This window comes from Hoplias malabaricus, chromosome 10, assembly GCF_029633855.1.
Source record: "Hoplias malabaricus isolate fHopMal1 chromosome 10, fHopMal1.hap1, whole genome shotgun sequence".
Taxonomy (NCBI): Eukaryota; Metazoa; Chordata; class Actinopteri; order Characiformes; family Erythrinidae; genus Hoplias; species Hoplias malabaricus.
In genome coordinates, this window is record NC_089809.1 from 40,976,492 (window position 1) to 40,998,456 (window position 21,965).

General features: G+C 47.1%; 1 protein-coding gene across 4 annotated transcripts in view; it reads right to left on the minus strand.

Moving 5' to 3' along the window:
- The window catches only part of triob (trio Rho guanine nucleotide exchange factor b), a 170,566-nt gene that overhangs the window by 14,296 nt on the left and 134,305 nt on the right, over nucleotides 1-21,965 (minus strand). For 3 of the 4 annotated variants that reach the window (XM_066683021.1, XM_066683020.1, XM_066683022.1), the window contains 15 exons: nucleotides 16,534-16,817; nucleotides 14,720-14,890; nucleotides 11,504-11,599; nucleotides 10,670-10,818; nucleotides 9,212-9,278; nucleotides 8,627-8,730; nucleotides 6,358-6,427; nucleotides 6,107-6,196; nucleotides 5,522-5,614; nucleotides 5,315-5,365; nucleotides 5,107-5,184; nucleotides 4,418-4,609; nucleotides 4,073-4,253; nucleotides 2,465-2,994; nucleotides 1,051-1,298 (listed from right to left, as the gene is read on the minus strand). In XM_066683021.1, coding sequence (XP_066539118.1) covers nucleotides 1,051-1,298; nucleotides 2,465-2,994; nucleotides 4,073-4,253; nucleotides 4,418-4,609; nucleotides 5,107-5,184; nucleotides 5,315-5,365; nucleotides 5,522-5,614; nucleotides 6,107-6,196; nucleotides 6,358-6,427; nucleotides 8,627-8,730; nucleotides 9,212-9,278; nucleotides 10,670-10,818; nucleotides 11,504-11,599; nucleotides 14,720-14,890; nucleotides 16,534-16,817 — 2,404 coding nt within the window. Of the gene's footprint in view, nucleotides 1-1,050; nucleotides 1,299-2,464; nucleotides 2,995-4,072; nucleotides 4,254-4,417; nucleotides 4,610-5,106; nucleotides 5,185-5,314; nucleotides 5,366-5,521; nucleotides 5,615-6,106; nucleotides 6,197-6,357; nucleotides 6,428-8,626; nucleotides 8,731-9,211; nucleotides 9,279-10,669; nucleotides 10,819-11,503; nucleotides 11,600-14,719; nucleotides 14,891-16,533; nucleotides 16,818-21,965 lie in introns of those variants that run through there. The other variant, XM_066683023.1, reaches the window with a different exon arrangement.

Below are 21,965 nucleotides of genomic sequence, written 5' to 3' on the forward strand. Positions count from 1 at the left end.
ATAAATAGAAATAGTTCTACTTTCTAAAGACGAGCGTAAGGTTAAGTATTTTCTCGCTGACTGACATTTCTGAGAAAGGAAACAGACGTTCCCGGTGATGTTTTAATTATACTCTCCCTGAAGTGTAAAAAAGCATGTGATTTTAACTGTTACACAAGGGTTTGAGGGTCGTCTTAAAATCACTGCAAAATGACACATGGAAATGGCACATTTCTCTGCGGTCAGTGAACTACGCCTCTATTTTGAAACACGTTGGGTGAAAAATGAGGTTAAAAATGCTGCATAAAACGCAATTCCAGAAATAAAAGTCCCCAGGTTCCTCAGTGTTCTAAAAGATCATCAGGGTTTCTACAGTACGTCCTGTTTCTATCTGCACTGTCAACACACACACACACACACACACACACCAGTGCTCCACAGTACACACACGTACTAGATACTAGAGAGAGAGCGAGAGAGAGAGAGAGACAGAGATACTAGAGAGAGAGAAAGACACACTGAGAAATACTAGACAGAGAGAGAGCGAGAGAGAGAGAGACAGATACTAGAGCGAGAGCGAGAGAGAGAGAGACAGAGATACTAGAGAGAGAGAAAGACACACACGGAGAAATACTAGACACAGAGAGAGAGATACTGCAGAGAGAGAGAGAGAGAGAGAGACAGAGATACTAGAGAGAGAGACACTAGACAGAGCGAGTGAGAGAGAGACAGAGATACTAGAGAGAGAGAGAGACACTAGACAGAGCGAGTGAGAGAGAGACAGAGATACTAGAGAGAGATACTAGAGAGGGAGAGATACTAGAGAGAGAGACACTAGACAGAGCGAGGCAGAGAGTGACAGAGATACTAGAGAGAGAGACACTAGACAGAGCGAGAGAGAGAGACAGAGAGATACTAGAAAGAGAGAGAGATACTAGAGAGGGAGAGACACCAGAGAGAGAGAGACAGAGAGACACTAGACAGAGCGAGAGAGAGACACACACACACACAGAGAGATACTCTTATTACAGTAAGCCCTGTGCAGTGTGTGGTCAGTGTTGAGGTCCGTACTTGAGGCTGGTGTCGGTGCAGTCGGTGGTGCTGCCGGAGGTGTGTCCCAGAACGACGCCGGGGATCCAGCCCTCGGCAGCGGGACCCTGCTCCGTCCCGGCGCGGAACACCAGGAACATGTTCTGCTGGTTAGACGCCAAGATCTGCACCACCTCGCCCTGAAACACACTGATCTCATCCTCCTTCACCGCCACGTAGTCCTGGGTCACCAGCATGGTGGATACACTGCTACTGCTGCTGCTTTCACTCTGAGAGGAGCACACACACACACACACACACACACACACACACACACACATTGTCATTCATGTGTAAATTAAAAGGTCACACACTTCCCCATAAACACCCATCAGCCAAAACGTACACTCTACCCCCTTATCACCCTGTTCTTCACTGGTCAGTACCCCCTCAGGACCCCCACAGAGCAGGTGTGATGTGGTGGTGGATCATTCTCAGCGCTGCAGTGACACTGACGTGGTGGTGGTGTGTTAGTGTGTGTTGTGCTGGTGTAGAGTGGATCAGACACAGCAGTGCTGCTGGAGTTTTTAAACCCCTCGGTGTCACTGATGAAAGACTAGTGAACAAACAACACACACTGTGCAGCGACAGATGAGCTACTGTCTCTGACTTTCCATCTGCAAGGTGGACCAACGAGGCAGGAGTGTCTCACAGAGGGGACAGTGAGTGGACTCCAGCAGCACTGCCGTGTCTGATCCACACTAACGCACCACCACCACGTCAGTGTCACTGCAGCGCTGAGAATGATCCACCACCACATCACACCTGCTCTGTGGGGGTCTAGTGAAGGACGGGTGGATAAAGGGTTAATAAAGTATGCAGAGCAAGTGTAGAACTATAGAGTGAGTTGGGTAGACAGTGGAGCTGAGAGAGGGGACAGTGAGTGTAGATAGAACAAGGTGAGTTTAATATCAGTGTAGAGTGTCATGAAGAGAGAGAGAGAGAGAGAGAGAGAGAGAGAGAGAGAGAGAGAGAGAGAAAGGCAAAGCACAATGAGGTCAGTGGAGACCGAAAGTTTCTCCCAGAGCCCGTACAGGGTCAGAGGAGTCCAGCTCTGCTGCAGGGTTCAGAGCCTGAGAGGACGAGGCAGCAGGGAGGCTGAGGAAAGTTAGTAAGGGTCTGGATTAGTTTGCTGGCTTCTAACCCGAGGCTGTGAGAGCCTTGTAGGGTAGAAGAGTAAGAGAGAGACAGCGAGGACCACAGCAGTCTGTGGATTTGTGGCACTGCAGAAGTAAGTTTACCGGCAGTCAGAGTTAGTAAGTAAACAGTAGTGGAGCATACACAAGCCCAGGCTGGTTAATGTCCGTAGGAGCCGCAGAGGGTCTTCTTGGGGCCCGAGCTGTTAGTAGAAAGCCGGAGAAGCAGGACGAGGCCCCTCTCGGGTCCGGGCCCTTACCCCGTTGCTGTGAGTGGAGAGTAGGGACTGTTCGCTGGCTGAAGAGCAGGTGCTGATGCGGTCTGCTTCCTTGCTGTGGCTCGAGTGCCTGCGCCTGTGGCTCGCCGGGGGCTCGTCCCGCTCCGTGCAGGACCCCGGAGGCCGGCCGGTTGGCGAAGGTGCGGGGACGGAGGCCCAGAATGGGGTGGGGACTTTGGGGGTGGAGTTTTGAGGGCTCACAGGGGACAGGAGCGGTGAAGGGAGGCCTGCTCGAGGTCTGGGGATCGCCAGGGACATCGGGACCACCGTGGCTCTGGGGACGGGAGAGCCCTCGGCCGAGGGGCACGTACCTGAGGATCGGCCGTCGGGGCCGGGGGGGTGATGATGCTGCACTGGCTGGGGGAGACGAGAGGAAGGCTGTGGGATTCTGGAACTGCGAGAGCGTGAGGAGCTGCTGCTGCTGCTGCCCCCAGGGAAGCCACTGCTGCTGGGACCACCCGGACCACTCGCTCCCACATGGTTCCGCTGGTACTCAATGGGAGACGTTAGTGCTGAGGGACAGAGAGATCATTACGTTACGCTGTATCGTAATCTGTCGTTGACAAAAGATAAAACAGTACATAAGTCTGTTTATTTGTTTATCTCTTATGCCAAATTATCTCCCCAGTTATTAGCCTCCTCCAATCACACCCATCAGTGCCAGGAGTCTCCCCAATGCCTTCCTCAGTGACACATGAAGCCAACCCACTGCTTCTTTTTGCACTGCTGCTAACTCAACAACATTGAACAGGGCTGGTTTATCCTCTTAAGTGGTGTCACACTGAACACCCTCCCACTTTGTTAATATCTTAACACCAAGATGTTTTTGCGAAACTGAACCCAGTTTAGTACGTTGGAGGAGAATGTAAACTGCCCAGATCTGTTACATCAGCCGATAAACAGAGAAACTCAGAGATGGAAAATGTAAACGTTCTGTGCGTTTCAGACAGGAGGCAAGAGTCTGTGCAGCATGTGATGGAGGCATGGCCTGAACTTGCTGTGAGTGGAAGGATACAGCCTGGGTTATATCGGGGACAAACATGATGGACGAATGTCATGGAGCTTTTCCAGGGAAAGTTTGGAAAGACTGTAGGATACTGTGCTTCACCGGCTATAAAACCCACAGCCTTCCACACATTCAGGTTCATTTTAAAGCTACTTTAAAAGGTTGTATTTGAGTTATTTATCAATGACAGACTGCTCAGGGGAGCGCTTGAAGGCAGCATAGAGCACCTTTTATACAGGCTGCTTTTTTTCCTGTTTATGGGGTTTAGGGATTTGTTAAATACAAACAGTCGCTTCCCAAAGGAAAACCTCTACCTCGTGTTTGTGGATGTTTAGTTTTCTACATCATTTGAACACAGCAGCTGTCCTTCACACTGTGTGAAAAACTCATGATGAACGGACCAATAGAAATGCTCCAAAATGACTCTCAATCAAATCTTTTACGTTGACGTCCATTAAGAGTTAAGATGTTTTAACCCTCCTCCTGACGCTAATGGAAGGCTCAGACACATCAGTGTGTGTAGAGTCAGGCTGCTCTAGCCTTTAGCCTGGGGGCGGAAACAGCAGAGCAGTGGAGTTCTTTACCATTAAGGAAGTTCCTCTGGTTCTCCAGGATGCTGCTGATCTGATGGACCCACGTCTGACAGACGGCTGGACTGGACGAGTGCAGGACGTAGCGCTCGTTGCCCCCCGTGGACGACCTCGACGTCAGAGTTAACTTACAGGGGTCGCTGTCCGAACTCTCCTCCAGCCCCAACCAACTGACCTGCAGCAGAGAGACCGGCCCAGAGCAGAAAGACTGACCCATCATCAGCAGAAAAAATACAACCATACAATCATACAGCTCTAAGGCTTTCCTAATCACACTTATAAAACATAAGCTCATAGTATAAATATTGATATTAGTTCTGAACGCTCTGTGTCGTGTACCTTGATGCTGTTTTTGAACAGATAGCCCGGCATGGAGAAGCCTTTCTTCTTGTCCAGAGGCTCGCTGAAAATGACGATCTGCTCAAAGAGGAAGACTCGCCGCTCCTTCATTCGGGACAGAAGACCACCGTCCTGATCGGACACCATGAACGTGTCTTGCAGCAGGAGTCTGCCCTGAGCTACAATCTTACCCTACACACACACAGAGAGAGAGAGACCTCATCACCTCTACATTCAACACAAATGATCAGCTTAGAGATCATACGGATCATAATTTGTTGGAAATATTTACTCAACCTTCATCAAACAACACATTTTTACAATTCTGATCAGAGTGTGATTCTCTGTGTCTCATTAAAAGTAAATCCGTTGGATTTCGATGGGGGTGGGATGGAGGGTGCCATTGTGTGGGGACACTTTCCGCTGATAAGTGTGTCTCTAGTTTACTTTGGGCGTCCAAAGGCAGGAGGGCCACCAGAAACCCTGGTAGGAGTACGGGTGAGGACCAGTGAGTACAGGAGAGTGTCAAGGTATTTCCAGATTGGGATTGGTATATATCTGTGTACTGTACACCCCACCGTACAGTGAAGCATATGTATACCATACTAAGGGTAACCAGGATCTCTAATGCAGATCTCCATAATCCTGCCTCCACCCCAAGCCTACAGCACTCCTGTCTGGAGACTTACATCGAAGCCTTGGAGACGGCCCACATTCATCATGTCATTGCAGCGCTTTGGGACGACACACATGACCTCCACAGCTTTCTGTAAAACACAGACCCGTACGAGGGGAGAGGACATGAAACACAAAAACACGTCGCAGGGTAAAGCTTGGTTTTAAAGTAGCAGTGAGTAACACAGCCAGGTCCTGAGTGCCCTGAGACCTCATCCTCACCTCGAGCTCTGCCGTGTCAACTCCGGCCTTTTTGGAAAGCTTCAGGAAATCCTAGGAAAAACAAAGAGAAAACAGGAAAATGAAACATTAACTGGAAAAAAAAACAAGGACCCAGATAACGTCCATCATCATGGTGACTGACAGCGTGAGACAGCGTCACTGTGCGGGTTAGGGTTGGGGTTAGAGTTAAGAGTGTGGCTGTGATACCTTCAGCAGGAGCTGGTACTTCATGATCCTCTGCACGGGTTTGATCAGCAGGTCAGTGATCTGCAGCCTGTGACCCAAACGCTGCTTCAGATCCTGATCAGAGAAAGGAATTAGAGAATAAGAAGAGTAGGTTCACAGGTTTTTTCTAAATCAGAGACGTACAACCCCAGGCCTGGGGCTGGTGTCCCGCTCACTACGGTGATCCCTTTTAAGGCCCCTTAACTCATGCACAGTAACAACTTTCCCTGGAGGAGTGTGTGTGTGTGAACGCAAACGTCCATAACGTTTGTCCTGGACTTTACCCAGCCCCTGGTACAGAGTCCTGGGAACGTCCGAGTGCCCCCTGTTTTCAACAAAACCCTGGTGCTGTCCAGTGAATCGACCCCCCGTGTTTCTACTAGTTTACGTGGAAAACAAGGACACGTCATCAGCGGGGGGCGCTGTGGAGGATGGATACACACTTTTGCCAGAAGTGGGTCAGATCTGTTCTGTGGCCTGTGGCAGAATGAACAGTTTGCAGGACAGCGGTCCTTTGTTTTTGCCAGAAGCAGCCCACGTCCACACACTCTCAGGGTTGTTACTTACCTCAAAGTAAGTGTCTATGTACTCGGAGACAATGTGTTCGGATTTGGGTTTGTTCTGGCAGTAGACGATGTACATGTGTAATCGACGTTCCTGCAGGACAAAACATGGATCAGCGTCTTTGGGACATCAACAGCAACAGCTGATTACAACACACAAACGTCCAGTGTGTGCAAAAATGATAATTCTCATCATAACACTTCCATAAACAAATACTTTAAGGGAATGTAGATGACCAGTAGATCACTGCTTACCTGTTTGATGAAGAGCGGTGCCAGTCGGTCAGGATCCTCCAGACATTTCTGCAGTTCACTCAGGAAGAAGCTGTGTAAAATGAGCATAAATATATATTTTCTCTCTCTTTCTCTCTCTCTCTCTCTCATATATATATATATATTTATATACACACACACAGGGTGGGACATTTATATGGATACACCTTTATATATACATGTATAAATATATAATTTATACAATATGGATATACCTTATATAAAAATATTAATATATTAATATAAAAAAGTCACATTAAAACCAAGCACGTGTCACACGACACTCTTCCCATTGAAAAAACAAAAGTTGGATCCAAAATGGCCGACTTCAAAATGGCCGCCATGGTCACCACACATTCCTCCCTGCCATATACTAATGTGCCACAGACAGGAAGTTAACATCACCAACCATTCACATTTTATTAAGGTGTATCCATATAAAATGCCCACCCCTGTATACATATATATATATATATATATATATATATATATATATATATATATATAAACATGCAAAAGGCACATGCAAAAAATGTTGGAAAGTAAAGATGACTTCAGTAATAATAGAATTAACTATTTATTACTTGAAAGAAAAAGACAACAATGTGCAGTAAACATTAATAAAGGAAAGAAAGTCAGTATTATATGTGACGGCCATTTGCTTTTTTTTCTTAAATATTAGTCCTAGGTACAGTTTTATAAAGAAATTAGATGATAGTTTTACTGAGCGTCTTGGAAAATCTGTCACAGTTCTTTTAAGAAGTTGGATTGTCACATTCCTTTTTACATTCAAAAACTCAGGAGCCTTCATTATGTATTTTTTTTTTTTTTTTTTTGGACGTAACCTGGGCGGCATGGTGGTGCAGCAGGTAGTGTCTCTGTTTCAGCTCCACGGACCTAGAGGTTGTGGGTTCGATTCCTGCTCCGGGTGACTGTCTGTGAGGAGTGTGGTGTGTTCTCCCTGTGTCTGCGTGGGTTTCCTCCGGGTGACTGTCTGTGAGGAGTGTGGTGTGTTCTCTCTGTGTCTGCGTGGGTTTCCTCCGGGTGACTGTCTGTGAGGAGTGTGGTGTGTTCTCCCTGTGTCTGCGTGGGTTTCCTCCGGGCGACTCTCTGTGAGGAGTGTGGTGTGTTCTCCCTGTGTCGGCGTGGGTTTCCTCCGGGTGACTGTCTGTGAGGAGTGTGGTGTGTTCTCCCTGTGTCTGCGTGGGTTTCCTCCGGGCGACTCTCTGTGAGGAGTGTGGTGTGTTCTCCCTGTGTCTGCGTGGGTTTCCTCCGAGTGACTGTCTGTGAGGAGTGTGTGAGAGAGTGTGTGTTGCCCTGTGAAGGACTGGCGCCCCCTCCAGGGACCCACCGCGACCCTGAACTGGATAAGGGTTACAGATAATGAATGAATGAATGGACGTAACTTCTTTTTTAATAAGCAGCTTTCTTTACAGACATAAAATTATTATTTTTTTAACATTATTATTGGTAAAGTAAATCTAAAATGATTGTGTACTGACTCAATAATGCAGAATTCATAAAATTAAGATCATCATCATATTTTCCACTTTTCTATTTCAGGGTTGTGGTTAAAATAAATATCTATAACAGAATTTGTAAAAAAAAAAAAAAAATAGGGTGCCGAAACCTTTGCACAGTACTGTACATATCTATTTATATATATTCACATACACTACAGAACAGGGAACCACAGCTGGACTTGAACTCTCTCTGAGTCTGTGTTTCACTCTATATTCACTGGACATTTCTGAGTACTGAGTTTTTAAACTTTGTGTCCACTCACTCTCCCCTCATTGTCCACTCAATGGACACAGCCCACAGAACACTACTCTTTAAAAGTGCTGCTGTGCACCAGCCCAAAACACACCACCACCACGTCAGTGTCACTGCAGCGCTGAGAATGATCCACCACCACATCACACCTGCTCTGTGGGGGTCCTGAGTGCTGAGGAACAGGGGGAAAGGAGGCTAACAAAGTGTGTCTTTCCTTTTTTGAAAAATAGATGATTTGATTGAATTGAACTGATATTCTTTCTTCAGAACTTTAACGATGTTAAACCTAATGATGTTGGATGTTTACTTCTGTATCGCACTTCTCCAAAATCATACCACATTCCTGGATGTGGACTGCTTTATCCCCCACAAAGCAAATCAGAGAGAGAGAGCTGGTAAACCCGAGTTTGAAATGAATTTAAAGCGTTGTCAGGAAGCCTGTTTAAGATGAATCACGTTAATGGAGTCCACCTACTCCTTGTGCCAGTCGAAGATCTGGTGGATGTTTCCGAACACTATCTTGTCTTTGCCCTTCATGTCGTCCGGAACCCCCTCCTCCTTCATCCGGCTCATGTAGCCCTGTGAACACAGGAGGACAAAAGACCGCGGTGGTTACCATGGAGACAGAGACACGGCCATCAAACCCGCGATCGCACCCGGAGGACACGCTGAGGAGGTGGAGGCGCCCACTGGCCACCACAACACGTCCTGTTCCAGAACCTCCACCTGACCTCAGCGTCCCAGCTGCCGTTCGGAATGAGGATGATTTTCAGAACACCACAGCGGCGGCCCCTCATCCCGGAGCCTCGAACAAGCGGCGGAGACTCAGAAAGAGTGAGTCATCTGATGGAGCTGAACACACGGAGCAGCTTACTGTAAAATTACGCCCAACTCCGCACTGACCTATAGCCTGACTCACTCAGCCTACACATCGCTTCCTATAGCATCTCCAGTGTCAGCAGCGTTGGCTAGAAATGCAGGCAGATGCTGTTTGCAACGATGACGTCCAAGTCTCGCTCAGCGCTCCACAATGGTCGCTGCGGAGGGGCTGTATTCTTACCTCCACCACTGCACCCAGGTCTCTAACGTAGTCTTTCTCCGTCTCCACCAGCTCCAGAAGAACATAGCTGAAAAACACAGAGGGAAATGATTAACCGTCTACCTTCATCGCTGGCAAATACTCACAGTGCTCACTGCAAAAGCACTCGACCGGATTTGACAATGTTAAACCTGCCAGTGACAGCATGGCCCCCAACTGGACAAAGGTTGGGTGATTTGCCTTAAAAGCACATTTTTGTTTGGTCACACCGTGTGAAATACCCTCTGCATCTCAACAGCAAATAATAAAGTCAATGCTCTGAAGAGATGAATAAAACGATCCCTTTCCTGTCAAGGCCACAGTCTAATCATTGGGCTTACTGTCTATTTGCCTGTTTAATATATTACACCTCCCCCATGCAGGTATGAACAGACTCCACATGCGCTAGGTGGAGGGAGAGGGGTGAAGAAATGAAACTGGATGAAGCCAGAACCAGAGTGAACATTAGTGTAGCTGTGAGGGTTGGGGGGTTAAATAAAAACGTGGAGCGTATCTCAAAACGTGGACAGACTTTAAAACTTCGGACGTGTCCCGTGTGTCAGATTTCTGTTTTGTGTGTGTGTCTATTCAGTACATTGCCAAATCAGAGCTCATTCATGTGCATTTAAGAGAGCCACGGGGAGGGGGCGCTGTTGGAGCACACTGACTGGAGATGTTTACGCTCTGAAAATGGGTTGATAAAAAAAAAAAAAAAACAGGCTGGAAACAGACTCCGAAGACCCTTCAGTGGACTGTGTGTTGACAGATATCAGGTTTATCTCTAAAACAGTGTGTGATCTGAGCCTCTGTCACTGGAACACCGTCTGTGCTCTGGTGTTTGTTGATTTATAGCCACCCCCTGGTCAAACAGTGAACTGTCTAAATATCCTGAGACCCTATGACTGTATAAAGTAGTGGACAGCACCCATCCCCAGTGGATAAGGTTTGAGAATAACGCTCTGGGCTCCTTTCAGCTTCCTCACTCTCTCTGTCTCAAACACTGATCTGGATCATCACAAGGCGTATGAGGAGGTGGAGGAACCTGAGAGACAATTACATTTGCCTTGCTACGAGGAGTGGGAACCCAGGCAGAACCCAGGAAGACGTCCTAGGGTTGTATTTGTTCCATTCCTGGCTTCCACTGAATGTAAAATACATTCTGTCCCAACTAGCATCTTACTCCCTACGTAGTGCACATCAGAGATTATAAATCTATTAATGTAGAGAGTGTACTACATGTTAGACAGGGATACGAGAATCTGATACTTATCTGCCTTACAATGACCTACACTGTGCACTACATAGGGTGGAGGAAGATATTTGAGACTCAGTTGCACGGAGGTTAAGAAAGAAGGGAAGCATGCTGCTTCTGGTGCTGCAGCTGCATTGAGCCCTTGCAGTCTGGCATCAAGTGTGGAGTGTGTGAGCTGAGGCGCTTACTGGCGTTTCTTGAGGAAGGCCGACCTACGCTCCTCCATCTCGTCTACAGGTGAGGAGGAGGAGAGAAGGGAGTTATCGGAGGGGTTACAGGAGGGACTACTGCTGTCTGCCCGATCTACAGACAGAGAACTGGGACGATCCTCCAGACTCTGACAGAGAGAGAGAGAGAGAGAACAAGAGAGAGAGCGAGAGAGAGAGAGAGAGAGAGAGAGAGAGAGAGGGAGAGAGAAAGAGAACAAGAGAGAGAGCGAGAGAGAGAGAGAGAGAGAGGAGAGAGAGAGAGATAAAGAGAGAGAGAGGGAGAGAGAGAGAGAACAAGAGAGAGAGAGAGAGAGAGAGAGGAGAGAGAGGGAGGGAGCGAGATAGAGAGAGAGAGAGAGAGAGGGAGGGAGCGAGATAAAGAGAGAGAGAGGGAGGGAGAGAGAAAGGGAGAGAGAAAGAGAGAGAGAAAGAGAGAGAGCAAGGGAGCGAGATAAAGAGAGAGAGAGCAAGAGAGAGAGAGAGAGAGAGGGAGGGAGCGAGATAAAGAGAGAGAGAGAGAGGGAGCGAGATAAAGAGAGAGAGAGGGAGGGAGAGAGAAAGAGAGCGCAAGAGAGAGAGAGAGAAAGAGAGAGAGAGGGAGAGAGAGAGCGGGAAAGAGAGAAAGAGAAAGAGAGATAGAGAGAGGTAGAGAGAGAGAAAACAATGTACATGAAAGTGAAGTTTATAACAGTGATTTGCTGATATATTTTCATATTATAAATAAATTATAAAAACAAATAACAGACTAATAAACACATGTGGACCAATGATAAAGAGTTGATGCCGCCCTCTGTAAATGCACTGTGTCCATACCATTTTACTCTTGACGAGTTCCTCGATGGCGCTGACCAGCTCAGCTGCAGTGGGGGTCTCAGAACTGCCGGGACGTCCCGAGAGACGAGAAGACCCCTAAAGAGAGACATGAGACAACTCTAAACATGTCTTATTCATAAAATAACACACACTTAGAACCCAGGCCCTGAAATGTGTAGAACGTGTGCTGACATCCAACTACAACAACACTGTCTTCATTATTACTTTCACTAAGAGGGAAATGCAGGGTCCTCAGGCCCTGGGGGGGGGTTCATCATTATATTCACTGAGGAGATTACTGCACCTCAAACAGTAAATAGAGCACAGTTCCAGACGCACATTATTCACTGAGGAAGGTCACAGTATTTGAGTCTGTTTTCTCGGAGCATCAGGAAAACTCCTACAGACTGGTATTAACACGTTAAAAGAATTTCGGTTCGGTTTGACTGGTCCGGACCAAACACAATACATCTCTGATTAACGGCTCTGAAATCTGACTGCAGTGTGGTATGTAATATGCAAATCAGCTTCTAGTTTTTCCGGGAATCAACCAACCAACCTTCCTGTTGGGGGGAGGGGGTAGTATCTTAGAGCCTGGTGTAAACGGGGTCTGACACATAAACAGAGAGGGCTCTTTAAAGGCGTAAGACCAAGCGGACCCTGGAGGGGTTGGGGGGTCCATAACTAAACATAAGTCTCATAATGAATCTGATGTGAAAGAAAGCTCACCATCGCAGTTCTCTGACCCCAACATCCCACCAGTCCAAATAAGGTGTGGTATGGGGCGTGGCATCTGGACTCACCAGCCAATAGGAAGCCGATTACAGGGTTATGGGTGAGGCTTGGTTTGGAAAAGGTTCTTTTGGGGATATTTTGGCTGAGAGTGAATGTAGCACACGGAATACTCCATTTAAAGGGGAACAGTCCAGAGGAAGGAGGAGGGGCTTTTCTCAGGCACTGATCGTTCACACTAGGGGTACAACCCCTTCTTAAACATAGTGTCCATAAGAAGGGTAAGGCAGGACAAATCCAAGCATAGGTCAAAGGCTTATGGAGTATTCAAACGGCCAAGAGATTAAAAGGGAGAGGGTTTATTGAAGCACAAAAATAAATAAATAAATAAATCATCAGGAGTGAGCAGGAGAAAATGATCAGGAGAAAGAGAAAATGGCTTGTCTGGGGCAGCTACATGGAGAGATACGGGAACTGGGACAAAACAGATGCAGAACAAAAATCAACATAGTGCTGGAGAACAAAAGGACATTCACAAACAAGACAAAAAAAAAAAAAGACAGAAGAGTTAGATCAGTACTAGCCAAGGAACTGAGAATCTGCTTTAACACGGGGCGGCTCAGACTAGCACTGAGAGCATTTTGATATTAATTTCAGTGTTTATTTGATTATGAACCGGACAAAAAATAGTTCTTCATTAATTAATTCATTCATTATCTGTTCAGGGTCGCGTTGGGTCTGGAGTCTACCCGGAATCACTGGGTGCAAGGCGGGAACAGACCCTGGAGGGGGCGCCAGTCCTTCACAGGGCGACAGTCACAGACAGTCACCCGGAGCGAAACCCACGCAGACACAGGGAGAACACACCACACTCCTCACAGACAGTCACCCGGAGGAAACCCACGCAGACACAGGAAGAACACACCACACTCCTCACAGACAGTCACCCGGAGGAAACCCACGCAGACACAGAAAGAACACACCACACTCCTCACAGACAGTCACCCGGAGGAAACCCACGCAGACACAGGGAGAACACACCACACTCCTCACAGACAGTCACCCGGAGCGAAACCCACGCAGACACAGGGAGAACACACCACACTCCTCACAGACAGTCACCCGGAGGAAACCCACGCAGACACAGGGAGAACACACCACACTCCTCACAGACAGTCACCCGGAGGAAACCCACGCAGACACAGGGAGAACACACCACACTCCTCACAGACAGTCACCCGGAGGAAACCCACGCAGACACAGGGAGAACACACCACACTCCTCACAGACAGTCACCCGGAGGAAACCCACGCAGACACAGGGAAAACACACCACACTCCTCACAGACAGTCACCCTGAGGAAACCCACGCAGACACAGGGAAAACACACCACACTCCTCACAGACAGTCACCCTGAGGAAACCCACGCAGACACAGGGAGAACACACCACACTCCTCACAGACAGTCACCCGGAGGAAAGGTCCCTGGAGCCGTGTGACTGGGGCATTACCTGCTGTGCCACCGTGCTGCCCAGTTCTTCACTCAGTGTGAGTGTGTGTGTGTGTGTAACCTCCACTGCCATTTTGGAAATACAGGTGAAATGCTGAAACAGACGCGTGTGTATTCTGTGACAGCGATATAAGTGTGGGTCACTGGCATTGTGTCATCGTCAGTCCCGCCCATGATCCCCAAGGTTAGCACATGCTTCCTCCACAAAGTTAAGTGCCACTGCATCTGTTTTGATATTGTCACTAATGGCTGGTGCAGACAATGCAGACATTTTGCAATAAAAGACTGATGAGATCATTATTCTGTCGCACTGTCCGTCAAAGCACGAAGGCACAAGAAAATAAACTCATAAACTGCATTAATAAAAACACACACATATATATATATATATATATTAGACCCACTACAACGACAGTGTCTCGCCGTGGCACAGTGCCAGCAGACAGAAATATTTTATAAGCACAGAGACACATCTGTCAAACTCCTGATGCATTGCTTTAATACCTTTGTTTTTACTGTATTATATACAGTGTGTGTGTTTACACTGGGGCTTTCCTTTATTCCTCCTTTCTACTGTGCTGAGAAAACAGTTTCCAGTGTCTCCAGGAGCAACGACGCGAGAACTATGAACAATAACAGCGTGGATCAGCCTTATGTAGACCACATATATATTTATTTATACAATAATATACACCAGCCTTAACACAACATCACTCAACTCAACACGCTTGAGTGTTCACGCAAGAAGGTTCACTTACTAATCACAGCTTTTGTGATTACATTACTGTAAAGAGAGGCCAGCTCTGCTACAAAAACTTATCACAGAGGAGAAGAAGAAACTAAACTGAATGGACCTGTAACTACAGCCATAGCAGGAATAACCATCATCTGATCTGTAAAAGAGGCAAGGCCAGCAGTACACCTGTGTGTGTGTGTGTGTGTGTGTGTGTGTGTGAGGGGTGTGGGGTCTTTACCTTGTCCTCCTGAGAGTCCTGATGGAGGAGACTGTGCTGCTGGATGGGCATGGGGGGCGGCAGGGGAACAGAGTCAGCGCCCTCCTCTCCCTCCTCCTCCCCACAGCTCTGCATCCCAGAGGACGACGACTTGGAGAGAGTCCCACTGCTCAAACCCTCGTTTCTCATCCGCTGAGAGAGGGAGACAAAGAGAGAGAGAGAGAGAGAGACAAAGAGAGAGAGAGAGAGAAAATTAACAGTGCAACTTTAATCAACTTAAATTAATCAAACCCGCATGGACATGGTGCAGTTCTGTTTTCTAACTAAAGGAACCAGAGTCGTAGCTTGGAACGGAGAGAGAGCGAGAGAGAGAGGGAGAAAGGGTGAGAGAGAGAGAGAGAGAGAGAGAGAGAGAGAGAGCGAGAAAGACAGAGACACAGAGAAAGAGAGGGAGAGAGAGTGTGTGTGTGAGAGAGAGAGCGAGAGAGAGAGAGAGAAAGACAGAGACACGGAGAGAGAGAGTGTGTGTGTGAGAGAGAGAGCGAGAAAGACAGAGACACAGAGAAAGAGAGGGAGAGAGAGTGTGTGTGTGAGAGAGAGAGCGAGAGAGAGAGAGAGAAAGACAGAGACACGGAGAGAGAGAGTGTGTGTGTGAGAGAGAGAGCGAGAGAGAGAGAGAGAGAGGGAGAGAGGGTGAGAGACGGAGAGAGAGAGAGAGAGTGAGAGAGAGAGAGAGAGAGAGAGAGAGAGAGAAAGACAGAGACACAGAGAGAGAGTGTGAGAGAGAGAGAGAGAGAGAGTGAGAACGCTTCCAGAAAAGGCACTCGGGGGCAGTTGCATGTTTGACGAAGAAGAGTCACTTTATTAATCTCTTTATTAATAGGAAAACTGCTTCTCTGCATTAAACCCAACTGTGGCAGTGAGCACACAAACACACACTGGTGAGTAGTTCTTCACACACACTAGGGGCCGTGAACACACACACACACACAGCCGAAGCAGGGGGCTGCAACTAACCCAGACCCTGGGGGCAGTTTTGGAGGTTAAGGGGGTTAGTGGTTGAATTTTTCTCTCTTTGTCTCTGTTGTCTAAAAACCTCCAGATGGCGTTTCTTTGACGTGAGCAGAGCGAGAGAAAGCCTAGCGTACCGGACCGAGACGCTTTGTTTATGTATTAGTTTACAGACCCCAGGGCTTCGTAAACACCTTGGAATGGATTCTAGCACAAACCGACTGTAGAGCAGCACATGGGGAGGAAACATGGCCACCCCTGGCCTTAAACCGTGGATATTGAGGGAGGAGAAAGCACCCCATACATAGGTACTGCACAGGTGACCTTCCGGCCCACGCACAACTCTCTAATCTTAAGAGGCCACAGCTGCCCTGTATATGAAGCTCTCAGTCAAAAAAAGACGTCCTACATCCAAACGTTCAAAAATATCCCGGTGATAGACTCAGAATTCCCGAATTCCACCAGCGATGAATAACAGCCTGCTCCCCCTGCTGCTTAAACCTAGTAACTACAGTCAGATATTCCACCTTTAAGCACTAACATGTTAATGATGAAGATAATTCAGCTGGAGGAAACAAAACGCTTTGATGTCTCTAATCAAACAGGATGTGTGTGTATCTGGCTTAGGAAGAGTGAAGTATTTAATTGTGGTTTAGAGTGAAACCAGATAATCTCAGTGAAATAACACATTCCTTCCCACTTGATCAGCGATAAGCTTTAACTATCACCACAGAGGTAGAGAACCCTGATGTAGTCACCGCAGAAGAAGCAGAAGAGTCAGAGGCTGAGTGTTTCAGTCGTATTTCACCGTTCTCAGCACTCACCTCCTCCAAGGTCTCGTCCTGCGGAGTGGCCGCACTGTCGTCCGAGTCTTTCTGCGATCCTCCGTCTGCGTTCTTCCGCATGTCGCGGGTCTTCTTGTGCTTGTGCGCCAGCTTCTTGGCGTGGCCGTCCGCCTTGCCGCTGCTGAGTCTCCGCACCGGGCTGGTCAGCCACTTGCGCAGGGTGTTTCCGGGCCGCTTGACGCCCGGGGAGCCCTGCAGGTGTCCCGGCTGCAGGGTGGCACTGCCCGACAGACCGCCCTCGTTACTGGACACAGAGAGGGTATCTGGAAATGAGAGAGAGGTGGGAATTACTCACTGTGTATTTAGGTATTTGTGTAGTGAAACACATTTACACATACTAGTGAACACTAGGGGGCAGTGATCAGTGGGCAGCCCTAGCCATGGAAGTGCCTCGCTCATGAGCACTTCGGTCATGACCTGCCGGCTCTGGGGATCGAACCGGCCACCTTCCTGCTACACGCCCAGTTCCCTACCCACCAGGCCAAGGCTGCCCACTCACTATAACATCTCACCGCAAACTGAAAATGTGCTGGTTCATTAATTGGGACTTGAACTGAAAATGAGACGCTGTGGAGCAGCTGCACAGGAGTCTGCGCTCACACTGTGCTCACATACCCAAGGCCAAGAATGGATTAGAGTGGTACAAAGCCGTGAGCCGTGGACCACTTTAATTGCATTCTCTAGAGTGACCTTCATCCAGCAGCACTCTCCACAGTTGTGTGTGTGTGTGTATGTGAGTGACTGGCTGAGTGTGTGTGTGAGAGTGACTGGGTGAGTGTAGAGCACTTGAGGGTCTAGGAGAGTGCTGTAGGTTTAAAAGCGCGAGTTGGATTCATCTGTGTAAATAAGCACTGGTGTTTGGAACACTGCAGGATTTTGATCTTGTCCTCCGAGGAGACGGAGTTATTTATAAACCCTGTACTGTCCTCTGAAACGTCTTTGCAGAAGTGTGTCTTATGTAAAGCTTGCGTAAGACGTTCTCTTCAGTATTGATCTGATACAGAACCTCCTCCACCGTCTCCGTAGGCTGTTCCTCAGGGACACGTGGGAGCCTGGACACACCGAGACGTTAAATAACTCCTCTTCTTCAGATTCACTAATTGGGTTATTTGGGGAGGAACAGTAACTGCTCTGCGAGGGTCAGTTGTGTGTTTGGAAGGGAGCAGGCGGTCCTGCGTTACTCCACAAACAGGACACGAACATCTGGGAATAAGTCATCATTCCTAAGAATGTCCTTTTAGACCCTGAGTTCTCTCACAGCAGGAGGAGGGACCAGGTCTTGAATAGTTTGTAGGAGTCTTCTAACGAAATCCTACTTCCACTGACTTTCCCTTTCTGGAGGGAAGAGGATTACCACACACTGGGTTTTCCACTCTGAAATATCTTACAGGCCTTGAGTGGACATTAAAGGAATGAGGGGATTGTGATCTGATTTATCACAGCTGCATTTAAGCGAGTGCAGATGTGACGCTGTGAATAATGTGATCCTCATGAAACATTTCTACAACGTGGAAACAAGAGGAAATTTGAGCGCTGTTGACGAATCAGCTTCGGTTCATGAACATACTCCATCTAACAGAGCCTCATTTAAGTATCATCTACATAAAACACGTGCGCGCACACACACTCCAGCACACACACGTACAAACAAACACACACACTTGGTGTATGTGTACCTCATTTACATATCATCTACATAAACGACAGTCCCACAGTTTTACTGCAGTTCTTGCCTTTTGTAGAGAATAGTTTCACACGCTCTAACACACACACACACACACACACCCACAGATATGTATTTCGCTTCCAGACTCCACTGGAATTTATTCTAAACTGTAATTCATACAAAACTGCACCTTCTTATGGAACAAAACAGTGTCAAATCATTACACAGTGAAATGTGACTTTCGCCATGGCTCTCTTTCCTTTGCCCTGCTGCGCCCCCCTCGAAAAAGCTCTGTGACCCCCATATTGGGAACGACTGCCTAATTTATGAAAATATTTGTGTAGTGAGACAACGAGGAGTCTGAGGTGGAGGGCGCCCCCTGCTGACCAAACTGTATAGAGTTAAAATGACAATTACTATGGGGAAGTAAACAGAGCATGTTGATTGGTTGGAGAGGGGTGGATGATGTTTATAAAAGAGATTTCATGAAATATAAACAGTGTAAAATGTTTATAAATGTATTAAAACTGGACAGAAGGGCCACTGACTGTAGATTGTACACTGGATGATTACAGAGATCCCCCTCTGCTTCTGGAGAAGAGAATGTACTGAACCTTTATGGAACACAACTGGACTTTAACACCACTGCTGTACCTTTAAAGATACACTACACTGTTTGTAGCTTTAGTGACAATAATGTACCTGCACCTTAGAGTTAAATAAACACTACTATTGACTAATACTAAAATTTCAATCTGAACTTCACCTCACACAAGGCCCACATCACAAGCCCTCACAGAGACGTTTAAACACAGTGTGATTTATTTCTGTGAAATAGCTCAGAGATTCAGAGATTAAGGGGTTAAACCAACCAGGATGTAATAAAACAAAGGCGTGAAACTGTCATTGTCCCGAAGCACACTGGCGCCCCCTTGTGAGGAAGGCCTTTAATGTGGGTGTGGACGTGAATTCCTAACTGAGCGTGTGAGTAAGTACTGAGTGAGTGAATTGTAGTCCAGTGTTACGAGGTGACTGGTATCTACCTCGGTTCCTTTGGCACTTGTTTACTTGAAGACCAGGACTCCTGACTCCCAGGTTTCCTGCAGTATTTGTTATAAACTTTATAAACATCACGGGCAGGTTTTAACCCTGTGTTTCAGTTTCTGCGTCCTCCATTTTACAGTTCACTGCATATTCCGAAAAACACCAGCCGCCCTCTTCACACTGAGTTAATTTCCAGATGAACTGACCATTAAAGACAGTCTAAAATTGAAGCTAAAAATGAAGAGTCCCTCCTCTGTTCTGAGAAAGATGTGAACTCTTGTTCTGACTGAAACGAAATGCTCTTTATACTTCAGTAAACAACTTATTTCATAGAAAGGTTCAGCTCTGAATCGAAAGTCTCCAGATGTCAAACAGAAACCGGTCTTTGTAGCTGTATCAGTCAAAGCTAAACGCTCCCCTCCCGCCCACAAACACACTTTTCAAAACGCAGCACAGGATTGAGAATAACAGTCTGAATATTACACACAGTTCCACCACAGATTGTAATCTCAGCATTTCATCTTTCTGTCTCGCTCCTTCTGTGTGAGAATGTGTGTGTGTGTGTGTTACATTGTGGGTGTTGAGTTTAGAATTAAGCTTAGGTTAGGATTAAGATTAAAAATTAGGCAGATTAGTAGTAATCTATGGAAACGGTTAAGGTTAATCTCCAGAAAATGTCCCCACTCTACCCATAAACAAATGCGTGTGTGTGTGTGTGTGTGTTGTGCTTATAAACTGCAGAGTGAGGTGTTACATGTGCAGTCGCCTGCAGAGTTGCAAGGAGCCGCGCTCAAACAGAGACTTGTTTCAGAGCCGCGTTAATCACACACTTCACAATCACTAAACAGCAGGAATTCAGAGAAGATCCTGGCCATAAAATCACTGAAAAGATTCCTTTCTGAGGCTTTGAAGAAGGAGCCGCTCTTCCTCCTGCTGTATGTAAACTACGTGCTGTGTGTCTCAAAGCGTGGCTCGTATCAATGCGTCTTTCTGAAGGAAGGAAGCGGGGAAAGGGAATCAGAGCCGGAACAGAGGCAGCTCTTAGTCTCGCTGGATCAGACCCAGACACTGGGACGAACAGCTCAATCCAGGGGGCAGCACAGAGCCGGGGGGGGGGGGGGGGTTGCCTCCAGGACCAGGAGTAGTGTGCGTTAGGAACCACACACATCCTGTACACTTTAAATCTAACTGGATGTTTGATTCGTAGGAGGCGGAATCCACAAACGTGGAACGTACAGTTACAGGGGGCCATCAGGAAGGGGCAGGGAATACAGGAATAGCAATAACACTGCAGATTCCCTGCTCTGTGACGGATGGGCAGCCTGTGTTCTGTACCCAGTGATTCCGGGTAACCTCTGGACCCTGAACAATATAAACATGAAGGAATGAATGGAAAAAAAACAAGCAATAAGAACAAAACTCAAAACCTTCCTGTGGTGACAACAAGAACAGGGAGAGCTCTGTGGTATTCCATAAATAAAAGAAAACCACGGAAATGGAAATGTTTAAATATTTCACAACAGGGAACTACAGAGTGTCCAGTGAGGGTTAAAGACAATTCATGCTTCTGCGGCAGATCTACGGCATGTGCAAGGCTTCGGTTCACAAACAATATTTGTGATTCAGTCGTAATGCTGTGAAGGTGTAACTGCAGAGCAACACAATAATAATCATTCACTACGACTCTGATTCAACACAGAAGCATAAATCTGCCTTTACATAACCGTTCCTGTCTTCCGTTACTTCTCTGAAGTTCTTGGCCGTGCGTCTGCAATATATTCTGGATGCAGACTTTAAGACATGGTGCAGAGATGAGGCTGGAGGACTCCCAACAGCCCGACAGACTGGAGGATGATGCTTTCTGCCAGTTTCTAAAGCCAAAAAACAAACAAACAAATAAACAGAAGACTCTGTGATAAAATCCCCATCGTCCGATCACAGACATCGTGATCAAGGAGTGCTCCGTCTCATTCCCAGTTTATAACTATAATATAACAACAATAATGTGCCTTGGGGTGGAGTGTGTGCTCTTTACATTGACACTGAACCGATCAGGTACGAGAGACAATCCTCCTGAAGCACAGCAGAGACACACAGAGGGTTAATGGGCTTTTCATTTCTCTCCATCTGAAGTGAGATTGAACACGTGGAGTTTTTCCTCTTGGTTTTCACCACATTGTTGAAATTATTGATGGATTTATGGTACTTTCAAATGGCAGTAAATCTGAGGCACTGCTTCCAAGTGATCAATAAACACCCACATCCACTCTGAAGAAGAAGAAGAAGGAATAAAATAACACAATGAAGGAGGAGGAACAAGAAACAAAGAAGAAAAAAAAAGGACAAAGAAAAAGGGGAAAAAGATGGAATAAAAACAAATGGAAGGAGGTGGGGGAATTAAAATTAAAAGAAGAAGGATTAGAAGATAAAAAGGAGAACGAGAAGCCACAGACTTTCAGAGAATTTATTTTTCCAATGTTTTTCCAAGTCTACCCGGAATCACTGGGCGAAATGCAGGGAAACAGACTGGGGGAGGCACCAGTCCTTCACAGGGCAACACACACTCACATATTCACTCACACACTCGCCAATCCACCTACCAATGTGTGTTTTTGGACCATGGGAAGAAACCGGAGCACCCGAGGAAACCCACGCGGACACAGGGAGAACACACCACACTCCTCACAGACAGTAACCCCGG